The 15760-nt window shown below is 47.0% G+C and overlaps 1 protein-coding gene across 1 annotated transcript; it reads right to left on the bottom strand.

Moving 5' to 3' along the window:
• Positions 1-2642: 2642 nt before the first annotated feature.
• Positions 2643-12916, bottom strand: LOC143295698 (uncharacterized). The gene is made up of 3 exons (XM_076607318.1): positions 12799-12916; positions 3921-4064; positions 2643-3456 (listed from the first exon to the last, which is right to left on the bottom strand). The coding sequence occupies exons 1-3, from the start codon at positions 12889-12891 to the stop codon at positions 2923-2925; spliced, it is 771 nt and encodes a 256-aa protein (XP_076463433.1). The 5' UTR covers positions 12892-12916; the 3' UTR covers positions 2643-2922.
• Positions 12917-15760: the final 2844 nt, after the last annotated feature.

The raw sequence follows: 15760 nt of genomic DNA, 5'->3' as shown, positions 1-15760 counted from the left end.
TTATCATTTTTTGACGGAATCAAATTTCTTAATTCACAACACATCACATACACACATACACACAATACACAAAGACATACACACACATACGCACGCGCACGCACACACACATGCACAAATATACTTGTAAACTAACTTGCATTTGTGGTAATGAAATTGCTCCCATGCATATCATAAATGAACAGTTAATTAAAAAGATATCTACCTCTTTCATTGACAAAATCTGCAGTTCCACCTGCTTTCATTGGAAACGTTTCATATGACAATTAACTTGTGTTTGAAATAGTTCATTGTTCAATTAGGAGCCCCGTTGGCTCTTTGTTGTAATTTTAATGATTGAATAGTTAGTTCGATTTTTTTTTTTTTTTTTTTTTGTGCTAATTAAGGAGAGAAGAACAGGGAAAGTATTGATGATTCAAGGCATGGTTGGGGTGGGGGAAGGTTATGGATTTTCGTCTAAAATTACAATTGTGGATAGACGTTAAGCAAAAGAACGAACACACACACAGACACAGACACACATACGTGCAGGCAACAAACAACACAAGAACAACAACAGCGTTTCCCCCCACCGAAAAGGTATATATTTGTATTTTGGTATTTGTATTTCTTTTTTTATCACAACAGATTTCTCTGTGTGAAATTCGGGCTGCTCTCCCAGAGGAGAGCGCGTCGCTACACTACAGCGCCAGCCATTTTTTGGTATTTTTTCCTGCGTGCAGTTTTATTTGTTTTTCCTATCGAAGTGGATTTTTCTACAGAATTTTGCCACGAACAACCCTTTTGTTGCCGTGGGTTCTTTTACGTGCGCTAAGTGCATGCTGCACACGGGACCTCGGTTTATCGTCTCAACCGAATGACTAGCGTCCAAATCACCGCTCAAGGTCTAGTGGAGGGGGAGAAAATATCGGCGGCTGAGCCGTGATTCGAGCCAATGCGCTCAGGTTCTCTTGCTTCCTATGCGGACGCGTTACCTCTAGGCCATCACTTCACACACACACACACACACACACACACACACACACACACACATATATATATATATATATATATATATATATATATATATCCACCCGCCACAAAAAAGCCAGTAAAAAATCGGAGTCCAACGTTTTAAAGAACAGCAAGAATAAGAAGGAAAAGAAAGCAACCTTGACAAACACAACCCAGACCAACGAACCATCAGCAAAATCCACATGATACGGTCAGATCATTTCCGGTTAGGTTTCGGAGTGGACGATCGTCAATACACTTAATTGTCACCATACCTGGAGGCCCCAACTCCCGCTATTGTTTTGCTTACTATCCTGCACAGAAAGCTAGGAAAAGAGGTCTCCCCTTGCACTGTCTCACCACGTTGTCAGCCACTGAAACTGATCCGGAAGTCGACTTCCCGGCCTCCCGTGACGTCATAAGACAGGGGACAAAAGACATTTCAAGTGAAACGCTGCGATTGTTTTGTTCTGACCCGGAAAGAAAATGTTTGGGAATAGCATTCATTCGGGGTTTCGATTAGTACTGGCAATTCGAAAACCGAAATTCTGTCGATGATGACAAAGGAAGGAGAATGACAACTACTCCATGATGTGGCAGGATAGTACTAATAATTATAGACTGAAACAAAATTACACTGCAGATGCATCACCTCTGTCTTAAAACGTCATTAAGTACAGATCTGTTGCAACCCGTCTTTTACGTAGAGTTTGTGGTTTTGACGTGGTGAAAATCATGCAGGTTGAGTTTGGGTTTAAAAAAAAGAAGATTGTTTTAGGGGTGTCCCGGACAATTTGGTAATTCTTATGTGGTCATCAATCACCACCAAACGTCGTTTCTGATCACCCCATTCCTCTATTTTGGGTTTCCCTTCAACAAAAGTTACTCCTTTCAAAAGATTATATCCAGACTGCCATTCTCCATACCACCACACAATCTGACCGGGAGTTGGTGTCATTAGTTCATTGATACGATTTATAAACTGGGTGACCCAAACAGTTTTTCCACTTCCTGTTGGACCAGCAATCACACAGGTAAAAGGATGATTCCACCTTGGATCCATGACCTATTCTGATAGCGTCTTAAATGTCGCATTCTGCTTTAAAATGTAAACCAGTCTACAAACTTCAAGGCACATTCCCCATCATCATCATCCTTGTCAATTCACCATCATGATCATTGCCATTGTCATCACCGCAAAAACAAAGGACATGACGCCAACTAACATGTCAAGGGGAATTCTCTGCTACACCGTTTTCCGGCCTCCAGGAATGAAGGGTAAAAATCCTGTAAACTGGAAAACTGTGCTGCAGGGATGAAAGAGTTAATGTATACCAGCTCACCAGCCAAGCCGAGCAAGGAATTGGGAAATCGAGGACATGTACACTGATACAAAAAACAAACAAACAAATCAAAACAATCGTGATAAAATTTTACAAAATATTATTCAACAATTTAGAAATATGTGAATTAAAGGACCAATTCACAAGCGAGCGCATGTAAACATAAAAAAAGAAACAAATAAACAACAACAACAACCAAACTCGGGATAAAACGTGACAACATAGTATTCAACAGTTCAGACACATATCATATGTGAATTAAAAGGACCAACTCTTCGAATCTCATATACGAGTTGGATACTCTCTTTTATTACAATATTACCTACATGTATTTATTTCAAACTGATTGTAGCAGATAGTAATGTCACAGTCCCACAATGTTGTGCTCCATCCATTGTTTTCCTCCTCTGTCTGCAGTCCATGTATCAATGTGTGCAGGTCTACATAAACTTGCAATATTCTTTCTCAATTATAAATTATCATTTACTTGCACACTGCGAATTAAGGGAATAAGTATCTTAATATTCTAGTAATCCAATGTTTTCTATAATTGGTTGGTAAACCTGCTTATAATGAAACACTCGTGCTAGTTGTGACTTGTGGTGGAAATTTCAGTAGTGGCCGGGTTAACATATTTCCTTACAGCTTTAGTGTTTGCCACTGAAGCTTTCCCAAACGAAAGCAAAGCCTTTAAAGTTTCGCGGTATTTAGAGCCCATCACCAGATAGATGAAAATGTTGCAAGAAGAATTCACGTAAGAGGTGAACTCGGAAAACCACAGCACGGCGAAGTGCGTGTTGTGGTAGATCCCCCCGGAAGCCAACTCGGGAACGAAAAGCAGCACTGCGCGAAACACCGAAATGGGAGAAATGCAGACGAGAAAGAGGACTGAAGTGTTGATCAACATCCTGGTCAGAGCGATCTCGCGCGCGGAGAGAGACCCGGATGAGGAAGACTCCGCCCTCCATTGTGCCATCTGGCGGAGCTTGACGGCGGTGAGCAGCGTGGAGACGATGACGACGATGGTGACGCCACCAGGGATGATGACGCCAAAGACCACGGAGTCCATGAAGTCCCACACTGCTTGGTTCTGGTAGTAGAACTGACTGCCGGTCCACACCTGCATACAGTTCATTGGGGTAAAACACACACACAGACACACACAGATACACAGACACAGACACTGGCACACACAGACACACACACAATGACCCCCTCCTTTAACTAGTTGACATTAGCTACCAGTGAAAGGGGGGACGGGAATCTTAACTTTAAACATGATCGACCCCCGCCTCCTTCCACTTTGTAGCTGAACGTCCCCCCGCAACCCCCTCCCCGACCACAGTTAGATAGGGGGCTGGAGGTGGGAGAGGTGGTGGACGGGTATCATAATGGAATATCTAGAATCAGCGCCCTCCCTTCTGGAATATCTGTTTTTATGTAACTTTTGGAAGAAAAAAACAACAAAAAACAACAACAAAACTTTCTGTACTTTTCTCACTATTTCACACCCACATCCCGCCACCCCACCCCACCCTTCCTCCCTCGCAGCCCTCTTTCCCAACCTGTACATTCCATACCCACCTTTATAGTTTGATTGCTGCTGGGATCGAAGGCACAGTCAATGCGGTACTTGGTGGCGACGAAGACAGAATAGAGAGTGATGATGGTGACACACGTGCAGAGAATGAAGATAGCCATGGTTTTCGTACGTAGAATAGTCTGAAACTGATCGATATGACTCGTTCAGTGAAAGGTGACAGAAAGGTTAAGATGCTCATCTGCCAATACAGAGAGTCCGTGAGAGTCTGAGTTCGAATCCCGCTCTCGCCCTTTCTCCCACGTTTGACTGGAAAATAAAACTGAGCGTCATCGGATGAGGCGATAAACCGAGGTCCCGTGTGCAGCACGCACTTAGCACACTGAAAAAGAACCCATGGCAACGAGAATGTTGTTCTCAGGATAAATTCTGTAGCAGAAATTCAGTCTGATAAGTAAACAAATGTATAACTATGCATGCACTCAAGGCCTAATTAAGCGCATTGGGTTATGCTGCTGGTCAGGCATCTGCCTTGCAGATGTGGTGTAGCGTATTATGGATTTGTCCAAATGCTGTGACGCCTCCTTGAGTAACTGGAACTAGAACTCGTTCCGTGAAAGTGTAGGCTGCGTATGTATCGCGGCAGCTCGGTACAACCTCGTCACAATCACTGCTTACTTACAGAATTCAAGGCTAGAAAGGTCAAGGTAAAAGGTCCAATAGCCTTTTACGGCCATCGAGGCAGTGAATTCATGTATCTACTGTGTCCAGGGATCGGCATAGGAAGCCAGGCGGGGCCCATCCCCCTCATTCCGCCAGTTTAACCTTCCCCAATCGATACCAGGTACCTATCCATACCTGAGTGAGTAAGGAAATCGGAGTAAAGTGCCTTTCCCCAAGGACACAACACCATCATCATCATCATCGTCATCGTCATCATCGTCCTTACTAACGGCTGCGGTGGTCAGATGGTTAGAGTGCTGGATTCTCGTCCGAGTTTCCTGAGTTCGATCCCTCCCTGGATGGAGATTTTTTCGAACTCCCTGGATAACATATTATGTGCAGACCTGCTAGTGCCTGAACCCCCTCCGTGTGCATATGCACGCAGAAGATTAAACACGCACGTTAAAGATCTTGTAAGCCATGTCAGTTATAGAAACAATAACAAACCCAGCATGCACAGCCCTGTAAACGGAGTATGTATGTATGTATGTTTGTATTGTACGTACGAATTTGTATGCGCATATATATGTTTATTGCGCATGATTGTGAGTTGAGGACTGAGTGTGTTTCGTAAGTGTGTCTCTGTGGATTGTAATGTGCATTGTGCAATGAGGAAAGCACTGGTAAATGTCCAGTTATTATTATTATTGAGCAAATGACTCCGAGGAGGAGGAGGAGTCTCCAGTCGGACCGACGGATGAGTAGGCAGGCAGGCTTATCTGTCGGTGTGTGTCCTCATATGGGAGAAGAGGCCGATTCTGCATGCGCAGCACTTCCCACAGGTGTTGCAATGGAAAACGTCTCCAGAAGTTGAGCCCTCCTTCCTTCGTTCACGCTTCTCCTTAATGGCCAGCGTTCTCTTGTTTTCATGAGTCAGGTCAGATAGATATATCTGCTACTGGTAACCTGGATCCCAGTACTACCTGTCACAGGGTCGAATTGCTGGCGACTAAACCAGCACCCTCACCAGTCCTCTCAGGAGGATGGTGAGGAGGGTGGCTAGACACCCTGGTGGAAATAAATTGCCCATCAAAGGGCGCCAGCTCTGGAGAGCTACCTGCGGCCACCTAGCTAAGGAGTAAACCCAGTCAGAAAATCCGGTGCAGGGCCCCTAAGGCGGTTGGATGGCAAACATTGTCACTTTCTGGCAGCTCCTGCGGCCGCGTTGGCACCAAAACAGCCTTGCTGTTCCTTTGGATCTGTCAGCGAGGTGGAGAGGGGGGACAAGCTGCATGGGCAACAGCCTGTCTTCCATATTACATTACCCAGGCTTATATCCGTCCATTCATCCACAAACACCTTGCACCTACAACCTGGAGAGGACACTCCAGCTTCGCTACTAGCACTAGCGTCGGAACAACACGTGAAGCAACAGTTACCGGTTATAAGTTAGCGCTCAACTGGCGTAGAGCCGACGCCAGAGGTTGCTTTTCACGGTGGGAGGGACCTTCGCGTCCCACTGGACAGCTACCGCCCACCCAAGCTGGGCACCCCCCAGCCAATTAGGTGCTGTCCCGCCACGACCTGCCTTCTTCTATGGGTGTATGAAGATTAGGAGAATATCCGACAAGCAGGTCGTTAATTTCCACACCAATCAAAAAGAAAACTTCAAGAAACGTGTCAACAATGAAACTGGCTTGTTGGAAATGTCCGGACAATGATGCCTCGGCTCTCCCAAGATCTGCATGACATCAGTGACGCCATAAAGACGGCCGTCATAAACAGCGAGATAAAGAGACTAATTGTGGACATTGCTACTCTGCAGGAAACACGGCTGGCTGACTCAGGAACACTAAAGGAGAGGGACTACACCTTCTTCTGGCAAGGAAAGAGCTCTGATGCCCCAAGAGAGTATGGAGTAGGCTTCTGCAGTCAGGAACAGCTTGCTGAACATGATCGAACCAGGCAGCGGCGGTTCAGAACGACTCCTGACTCTCCACCTCAACACCTCCGAAGGCTATGTCACTCTCGTCAGCGCATATGCCCCAACTCTGTCCGTCTCTCCAAACGCGAAGGATGAGTTCTACGAAAATCTCGCATCAACCATAAGGAACATCCCCAGGACAGAACAACTTGTTCTCCTGGGCGACTTCAATGCCAGAGTGGGTGCAGACAACAATTCGTGGCCCTCCTGTCTCGGTTCCTTTGGAGTGTGGAAAATGAATGAGAACGGACAGCGACAACTTGAGTTTTGTGCCTGCCATGAATTGTGCATCGCCAACTCCTTCAAGATCAAGCCCCAACACAAAGTCTCCTGGAGGCACCTGCGCTCAAAACATTGGCACCAACTGGATCTGATCCTAGTAAGACGAGCTGCCATCAAAAACCTTCTCCACACTCGCTCTTTCCGCAGCGCAGACTGCGACACGGACCACTCTCTGGTATGATGCAAGATCAGACTGCAACCAAAGATGTTCCACTGCTCAAAGAAACAAGGGAACTCTCGCACTGACGTCAACATGATGTCTCAGCCAGACCTTGTAGAACAGTTCGCAGAGGCCTTTGAGAGAGAATTTGATGCATTGCAGCCCAGAGACTCTGCCACAGAAAGATGGGAAACGCTACGAGACACCATGCACCGCATTGCTATGGCCACCTTTGGGAAGAAATCCGCGAAGTCCCACAACTGGTTTGAGGCCAAATCATCAGTGATGACTCCCATTATTGAGGCCAAGCGCGCTGCACTCACCGAGTACAAACGGTCACCCAGTGAGAAGAACCTGCAAATCCTCAGGGCCGCCAGGAGTAAGCTTCAGCTTAACGCCCGCCAGGCGATGTGCAAATGAGTACTGGACAGAGTTCAGTGAAGAGATACAGAATGCTGCTGAAAGAGGCAACATCCGAGGGATGTATGATGGCATCAGGAAGACACTGGGACCAAACACAGAGCAAAACTGCCCCCCTCAAATCCTCCACTGGGGAAGTAATCAACGATCCCAGTCAGCAAATGGAGAGATGGGCGGAACACTACTCCGACCTCTACTCTACAGAAAACATGGTGTCCAACTCAGCCCTCGATGCTATCAAGTGCATGCGGTCATAGAAGAACTTGACGCAGAGCCAACTGAGGACGAACTCAGCAAGGCCATTAACAGCCTGACATCAGGCAAGGTGCCTGGCAGCGACGGGATTCCCCCAGACCTCATTAAACACTGCAAGACTACTCTTCTGCATCCTCTGCACACAGTCCTCTGTCAGTGCTGGAATGAGGGAGCTGTACTGCAGGACATGACGGACGCCAAGATCATCACCCTGTACAAAAACAAGGGTGAAAGGAGCGACTGCAACAACTACAGAGGCATCTCACTTCTCAGCATTGTAGGCAAAGTCTACACTCAGGTCCTTCTAATCTGCCTGCAGAAACTGGCCGAACGCGTTTATCCGGAATCACAGTGCGGTTTCCGAACAGAGAGATCCACGGTAGACATGATCTTCTCCCTTCAACAAATCCAGGAGAAGTGCAGGGAGCAGAGGATGCCTCTGTATGTCGCATTCATTGACCTCACCAAGGCCTTTGACCTAGTCAGCAGAGACGGCGTTTTCCACTGACCTTCGAAACATCAGCTGCCCCACCCCCCACCCCCCAAACTGCACAGCCTGATTGAGTCTTTCACTCCAACATGAAAGGTACAGTGCAGTTTAATGGTAACCTCAACAGGCCCTTCAACGTACGCAGTGGTGTCAAACAAGGCTGGGTCCTCGCCCCCACCCTATTTGGAATTTCCTTTGCTCTTCTCCTGAGGCATGCGTTCAGCACTGCGCAAAAAGGGATCTGCGGACCAGATCACTAATGGACCGCTTCTCCCAGGCCTGCAAAGATTTCGTTCTGACCATCAGTCTCAAAAAACAAACGTCCTAGGCCAGACACACTATCTCCACCAGCCATCACCATTGATGACTACAAGCTTGAAGCCATCCATCAATTCATTTACCTTGGGTCCACCATCACTGACAACCTCTCCACTGACACAGGGATCGACAAGAGGATCGGGAAGGCAGCCACAACACTAGCCCGCCTCACACAAAGAGTGTGGACAAATCCCAAGCTGACCTCGAAGGCAAAGATGGCTGTATACAATGCCTGCGTCCTCAGCACCTTGCTGTATGGCAGTGAGGTGTGAACCACACATGCTCGTCAGGAGAAAATGCTCAATACCTTCCACCTGAGAAGCCTACGACGCGTACTCGGCATCTCCTGGCAAGACACGGTGACAAACACCAAAGTCCTGACTCGCGCTGGCCTCCCGACCATGTATACCATGCTGAGACAGCGTCGGCTGTGCTGGCTGGGCTACGTTCGCTGCATGAAAGATGGTCGCATCCCAAAAGACATCCTTTATGGAGAGCTCGCCATGGGGCAGAGAAGCATTTGCCACCCACAGCTGAGATACAAAGACGTTTGCAAACGTGACATGAAGGCGCTTGAGATCAACACTGAATCCTGGGAGGACCTTGCAGATGACCGCAACAGCTGGAGAAGCACTCTCAATAATCAGCTATGGATTGGTGAGAACAAACTGTCAGCTGCTGCAGCAGAAAACTGAGCTCGCAGAAAAGGGATGGCAGCCAACAGACCAGCATCAGCTTACACATGTGACTGCTGCGACAGAGACTGTCTCTCTCGCATCGGTCTCTACAGTCACAGGCGACGCTGCTTGGTCCAAGCAGACAGCCCAATTAGACATTAGGTCGGATATACTCTATCCATGGTCAGCCATGACTGAAGGAGGCCTACTGCTCTTGTTTTCAAACGTCTTTATGCCACTAGAGCACAGCATCCTCCAGCGAGAACGGTCAAGGGCATCAGTTTCCCAGGAAGCGATGTCTATGTCACATGCTTTAAGGTTTGTCTTCAAGGTGTCCTTGAAGCACTTGCAGGGTATTCCAAGTTCGCGGTGGCCTTCCTGAAACTGCTTAAGTTGTTGAATGTGACGGCAATACGTCGTCCATGTTTCACAGCAGTACAACAAGGTGGTCAGCCACAACAGCTCTGTAGGTTTTGATTTTGGTGCTGAGCTTGATGCCGTTGTTGTTACGTTGGGTTTGGCTGCTGGTCAGGCATCTGCTTGGCAGATGTGGTGTAGCTTGTATGGATTTGTCCGAACGCAGTGACGCCTCCTTGAGATACTGATACTGATACTTCCTCCAGCTGGCCATGCAATAGCATCTTCGGGATCCTACTATCTGTCATGCAGACAACGTGTCCTGGCCAGCGTAGCTGGCACTGGATCAGGAGGCTTTCGATGCTGGGCAGGCCGCTCCTCTTTCGGACCTGGAGGTTGGAGACCCTGTCTTGCCACTTTATGCCAAGGATCTTTTGTAGGCATCTCTGGTGAAACTGCTCAAGTTGTTGAATGTGACGGTGATACGTCGTCCATATTTCACAGCAGTACAACAAGGTGTTCAGCACAACAGCTCTGTCAGTTTTGATTTTGGTGCTGAGCTTGATGCCTTTGTTGTTCCACAGCCTGTTGTTGAGTCTGCCAAAGGCGGAGCTGGCCTTGGCGATGTGCAACGTCACTTCTGCATCAAGGCCTTCATTGCTGCAAAGGGTAGTAAAACCTGACTTGATCTCTCTGTCATCAATCTTGATTGCAGGTGGGCGGGAGGCACTGGCGTTCTGTGAGCTAGCTGGTTGGTACATGGAGTTGGTCTTGCTGAGGCTGATGGTGAGTCCAAAGCGCCTGCAGAAGGTTGAGAACCTGTCCATAATGAACAGAATGTCCTCATGTGTGTGTGCAGCAAGCACGCACTCATCAGCGAAGAGGAACTCTCTGAACAATGCCTCAAACACCCTGGACGTGGCGTGGAGTCGCCACAAGTTGAAAAGTTCGCCATCTGTGCGAAACTGAATGTAGATGCCCCGGTCACAGTCTTGGAAGGCATCAATTAGCATGGCAGAGAAGAGAATGGAGAACAGTGTGGGTGCCAGGACGCAGCCCTGCCTCACTCCATTTACCACAGGGTACGGATCCGACATGTCAGTATTTTCCTGTACTCTCACCTGCATGCCATCATGGAATGATGAAATCAGCTGGATTAGGCTCTCTGGGCATCCGAACTTCTACCATGTCGAAGGCCTTAGTCAGGTCTACAAAGACCATGTGGAGCTCCTTGTTCTGCTCACGGCACTCCTCTTGCATCTGGCGTAAGGCAAACACCATGTCACATGTTCCCCTGCATGAGCGGAAGCCGCACTGTGCTTCAGGGATTACTGTGTTGGAGACATGGTCAACCAGTCTGTTCAGTATGATGTGGGCAAAGATCTTGCCAGTGATGCAGAGGAGATTCCACGGTAGTTATTGCAGGATGTTTTGTCTCCGTTCCGTTTGTAAATGTGGACAATTGAAGCATCCGTGAAATCCTGGGTTCCTCCCCTCTCTCCCAGATAGAGTGAAACAGGGCAGTCAGCTTGTCTGTCAGCACCTCGCCTCCATACTTGTAGATGTCAGCCTGGATTCCATCCGCTCCTGATGCTTTTCCTGACATTGTCAGCTTCAGAGCCATCCAGGTCTCGGCCTTGGTGGGAGGGGCAGCAAGCGAGTCATTGACTGGTAGCTGTGGGAGGGCTACAATTCCCTTGTCAGATACGGTCAAGTCCCTGTTGAGGAGGGTGTTGAAGTGCTCTGCCCAGCGGGCAAAGATGATTTTCTTATCTGTCAGGAGGGTGGTCTAGTCCAAGGCTCGGACAGGGGTTGATACTGTGACTCTTGGCCAATAGACAGCTTGGAGACCATCATGGAAGGTCTTCATGTCGTGAGCATCAGCAGCGGACTGAAGCTCTTTGGACTTTCTCTCCCACCAGGTGTTATTCATCTCACTCAACCTCTTCTGTACGAATTGCTTGGTTTGCAAGAACTGGTTCTTCCTCCGGCAGTCTTTATCGGAAATGTGATCCTGATGCCGTATATGCAGTGTGTTAGGAGCTTGGAGATTCCTGAGTTGTTCTCGTCAAACCAGTCTTTGTGGCTCCTCAGTACAAAGCCGAGTGTGTCAGCTGCTGCTGTGTACACAGCATCTCTAAATTTGCTCCATACCTCTTCTACATCAGGCGATGCAGGAAGTTCTTGGAGAGCTGCTTGGATTTGCTGCTGCTGCACGTCCTTGGTGATAGGGAGGCGGTGGATGTCTAGGGAGTTTCTGCCTGGCTGGTTGGAGCTTGCATGTGAGTCTGATGCTCATCTTGTTGCATACCAGGCGATGGTCCAACCAACAGACTGCTCCTCTCATGCAGCGTGTAATGGAAACGTCACCTCTGTCCTTCTGCCGGACAATCACATAGTCCAGCATGTGCCATTGCTTGGAGCGAGGGTGCATCCATGTGTTCTTGTACTTGTCTGCTTGTTGGAAGAGGGTTTTGGAGATGGTCAGTCCATGCTGCGTGCAGAGCAAGAGCAAAAGCAGTCCGTTGGAGTTGCACATGCCAGTGCCATGCTGTCCTAGGACTTTTGGCCACAAGAAGAAGTTCACGCCGACGCGGGCATTGAAATCTCCAAGGATGCTCAGCCTGTCCTTTCTGTCTACCGCTGAAATGGTGTGGGTGAGCTCCTCGAAGAAATCTTCTTTTATGTCATCAGGGTTGGTCATCGTCGGGACATAGCAGCTGATGACTGTGGAGAAGCAATCCTTCAGACGCTTCAGACGCAGGGTCATCAGCCTATCGTTTATCCCACGTGGAAGGCTGTCAAGCTGTCGTGCAAGTTTGGTTCGTATGGCAAAGCCCATGCCTGAGGTTCTTGGGGTGCCATCTGCCTTCCAAATGCAGCAGAAGGTGTAGCCTCCTCCAGCTTCCTCCAGCTGGGTTTCACCGGCAAACCTGGTTTCGCTCAGGGCTGCTATTTCCACCTGGTATCGATCAAGCATTCTAGCAATGAGCGCTGTGTGCCTTTCTGGTTTGTCGTCTCTGTCTAAGAGGGTGCGAACATTCCAGGCACCCAGAGTCAGGGCATGACTCCTGGTTCTTTTCTTCTGTTGTTTTCGACTGCTAGTGTTGGATGTCCAAGTAGGTGCAGTTTCCTACTAGATACTAGGCAAGGCAGGCTTTATTTAGGGATCCTTTTATCTCCCCTTCCCCATGTAGTACTGGGTTACATGGTACCATTAGCAAGGGCTAAGCCCCTGACCTGACAAATCAAGGGACATAAGCGCTGTATAAATCATCATCATCATCATTATCGTCATCATCATCATCATCGTCACCTTGAGGGGCCAGAGGACGCAGAGACATCGCTCGGTGGCGATGATGGCCGACATGAACTGGGAGATCCAGGTGAGACTGAACAGGCTGACCATGTTGCTGTTGATGAGGGCGCTGAACACTGGACCGTACCTGGAAAGAAGAGGTAAAAACTGAAAATATGAAACCCGACTGTCACGCTGGACTGAATTTGAAGAGTTAAAGTGTCATGTTATTTGTGTTATTCTTCGATAATATTTTGTTTGTTTGTTTGTTGAAATGAAACTGAAACATGAGTCCTGACTGTCACGGTGGACTGAATTTGAAGAGTTGAAGTGGGCGTGATGTTATTTTTATGTTGTTCTACGTTTATGTTTTGTCTGTTTGTTTGTTTGCTGTATGTCAGAAATACCCTTGCAGAATATCATCGTATGGTGCGTGTGATGCATCTACTGAATGTCGCAATTTGATATTCTATTGATGTGGTGTATAGATCGGAAATGTCATGGTGATGCTATTCAAGAGAGAACATAACATTCTGTGTAAGGAAACACTCCCCACCCCCCACCCCCCAAAAAAACCCAAACAAAAACAAAAACAAACAAACAAACAAAAAACCCCACCAACAACAACAATACCAGCCAGACCATATGACGGCTTTCATAAAAACGTATGGAACATCATATGTATCAACACATTCCTTTTATTTAGAAATATTATATCGTAAGGCATGATACATCTGATACACACTGGCGTGAACTCATATGATGAAGATCATATTGCACAGTTCTTATATTTGATTTTTTGACATGCTGTTTGGAATTGACAATACTCGCATAATTGGTGTCCGAACGTTTAGATATTTTGCAGACTTGTTGATGATGCCCTAAGGTTACTGTGTGAAAGTTTTCAGTGAATTCGGTTTCTCTATCACTGAGAAAATACTTGTCAAAAAGCGGCTCACTTTTTGGGGGACACCCGATACCGACACGGTGATTGGTCTGGTTTGTCTGTTCTGCAGTCAGAAGTCTCATGAATCATTCCGATCATTTTCGGGATATTGCCACACTGGACTACCGCCACGTTGTGAAGCCTTGACAAAGTGAAACTGAAACTCACGACTGAAACTTACCCGAGTATCATTGTTATGCTTTTAGAATTTTCTATGGTCATTCTGGTCAGATATAAAAGCGAACAAAGCCCATGCTGCTGCTGTTCACGAACTGTCTGGTTGTCACTGTTGTGGACGTTTGTTTGCTTTTTTTTATAATCTGAAGATGTATTCCATGTGTTTTCAGCCTCGAGAATGCTCGCGCGTTGGTCTCGCGGATTTTTACCATTGATAACTGAAGAAATAGACAGATGTCTAATCTGTCGAATAATGATATAATGGACCAGCTCAATACGTCCCTGTCTCAACGTGTCAGAAACTGGTCCAAACTTTCCCCCTTTTGTATCAGAAGAAACGAATGAACGGAAAAGGCTAGGACCAGATTCTGTCACAAGAAGAGAACTGTTGAGCTGTTACTTAGATGTCACAGATCGATGCCTGGATGACAGGCGCAATAGCTGAGTGGTTAAAGCGTTGGACTTTCAATCTCAGGGTCTCGGGTTCGAATCTCGATAACGGCACCTGGTGCGTAAAGGGTGGCGATTTTTCCGATCTACCAGTCCAGACCTGCTGGTTCCTGAACCCCCTTTGTGTGTAAAAGCACGCTGAAGATCAAATACGCAAGTTAAAGATCCTGTAATCCATGTCAGAGTTTGGTGGGTTATGGAAACAAGAACATACCCAGCATGCACACCCCCGAAAACAGAGTATGGCTGCCTACATGGCACAGTAGAAACGGTCATACACGTGAAAAGCCCACTCGTGTACATACGAGTGAACGTGGGAATTGCAGCCCACGAACGAAGAAGAAGACGATGCAAAAACAACATGACGAACGTTCCAGTGACGCATGATAACGTTGCCACAGCACTCCAAGCAGAGTGGGAAGGCTTTCCCCTGACACTACCTTGCGCTGGAGGATGATGCCAGAAACAGCCAGTCATGTCGGAGGAGAAGGAGGAGCAGGGATTTTTGCTCATTGTCCTGTCGCACATACATTGTAGCATATCATGTTGACATTACATGGCGTGGTAAAAACGGTCATACACGTAAAATCCCACTCGTGTACAAACGAGTGCACGTGGGAGCTGTAGCCTACGAACGAAGACGAAGAAGATGAAATCAAGGTAAATCATTGATTTTCACTTTCCATTGTTATTAATTGAATTACATATGCATTAACAGGGAGGAGGCGGCGGAGTTAAATGGGAAACGGGATAGATGAAGGACGGAATAAACGGTGACATTTTGAAATAAAAAGAACAGTTCAAGAAAAATCACTTAATCGAAACAGATGAATATTTAATTAATTTAACAGGATAGACAATTAATAATGATTATAAAAGAAAAAGTTGGGTTTTTTTTTTTAAATCAACGTTCAACCAGCCACATCTTCATGACATAACACCACCAATAAATGATGTAGCCACGTTTGATGCTTTTATGACCAGAAAGTCTTGACAAACCACTTTTGAAAGACTCAAGAGATTGGTACTGGATCTTTTAGTTCGTTTGTTTTCTGCAGTTGTGGTCATTGTGAAAGTAAACTAATTGTAGAAAGACTGGCACACCAAACTTGTTCAAGGTGCGATTTGAAAACACCAGTTTGTTCATTTTTCACTGTCTTCCTTGACTAGAAAATATTCCGCATGTCTGTTCAATATGTGAACATGTGTGGGAAACAAGGGATGGATGTAGAGCTCGGGGCTAGGGGCCTGGGGGGTAGAGAGGAAGTAGGGGGAGGTGGAAGAGAGGGTTATCTTCTGTGTTTCGCAAGGCGCTTTGAAGCTACGCTGGAAACGGACGGGAAACATGAAAAACGATGGACTGACAACATTGCAGAATTGACAGGAAAACCACTTGCGGAGACCCAG

This window comes from Babylonia areolata, chromosome 21, assembly GCF_041734735.1.
Source record: "Babylonia areolata isolate BAREFJ2019XMU chromosome 21, ASM4173473v1, whole genome shotgun sequence".
Lineage (NCBI taxonomy): Eukaryota > Metazoa > Mollusca > Gastropoda > Neogastropoda > Buccinidae > Babylonia > Babylonia areolata.
This window is presented reverse-complemented; position numbering and strand designations above follow the sequence as displayed.

Excerpts from the sequence above, each read along its gene's own strand:
- LOC143295698 (XM_076607318.1), bottom strand. The coding sequence starts at position 12,891 with ATGGTCAGCCTGTTCAGTCTCACCTGGATCTCCCAGTTCATGTCGGCC. Across the intron at positions 4,065-12,798 it reads GCGTCCTCTGGCCCCTCAAG|TTTCAGACTATTCTACGTAC; the intron begins GTGACGATGATG and ends CATATCGATCAG. Across the intron at positions 3,457-3,920 it reads GCAGCAATCAAACTATAAAG|GTGTGGACCGGCAGTCAGTT; the intron begins GTGGGTATGGAA and ends AACTGTATGCAG.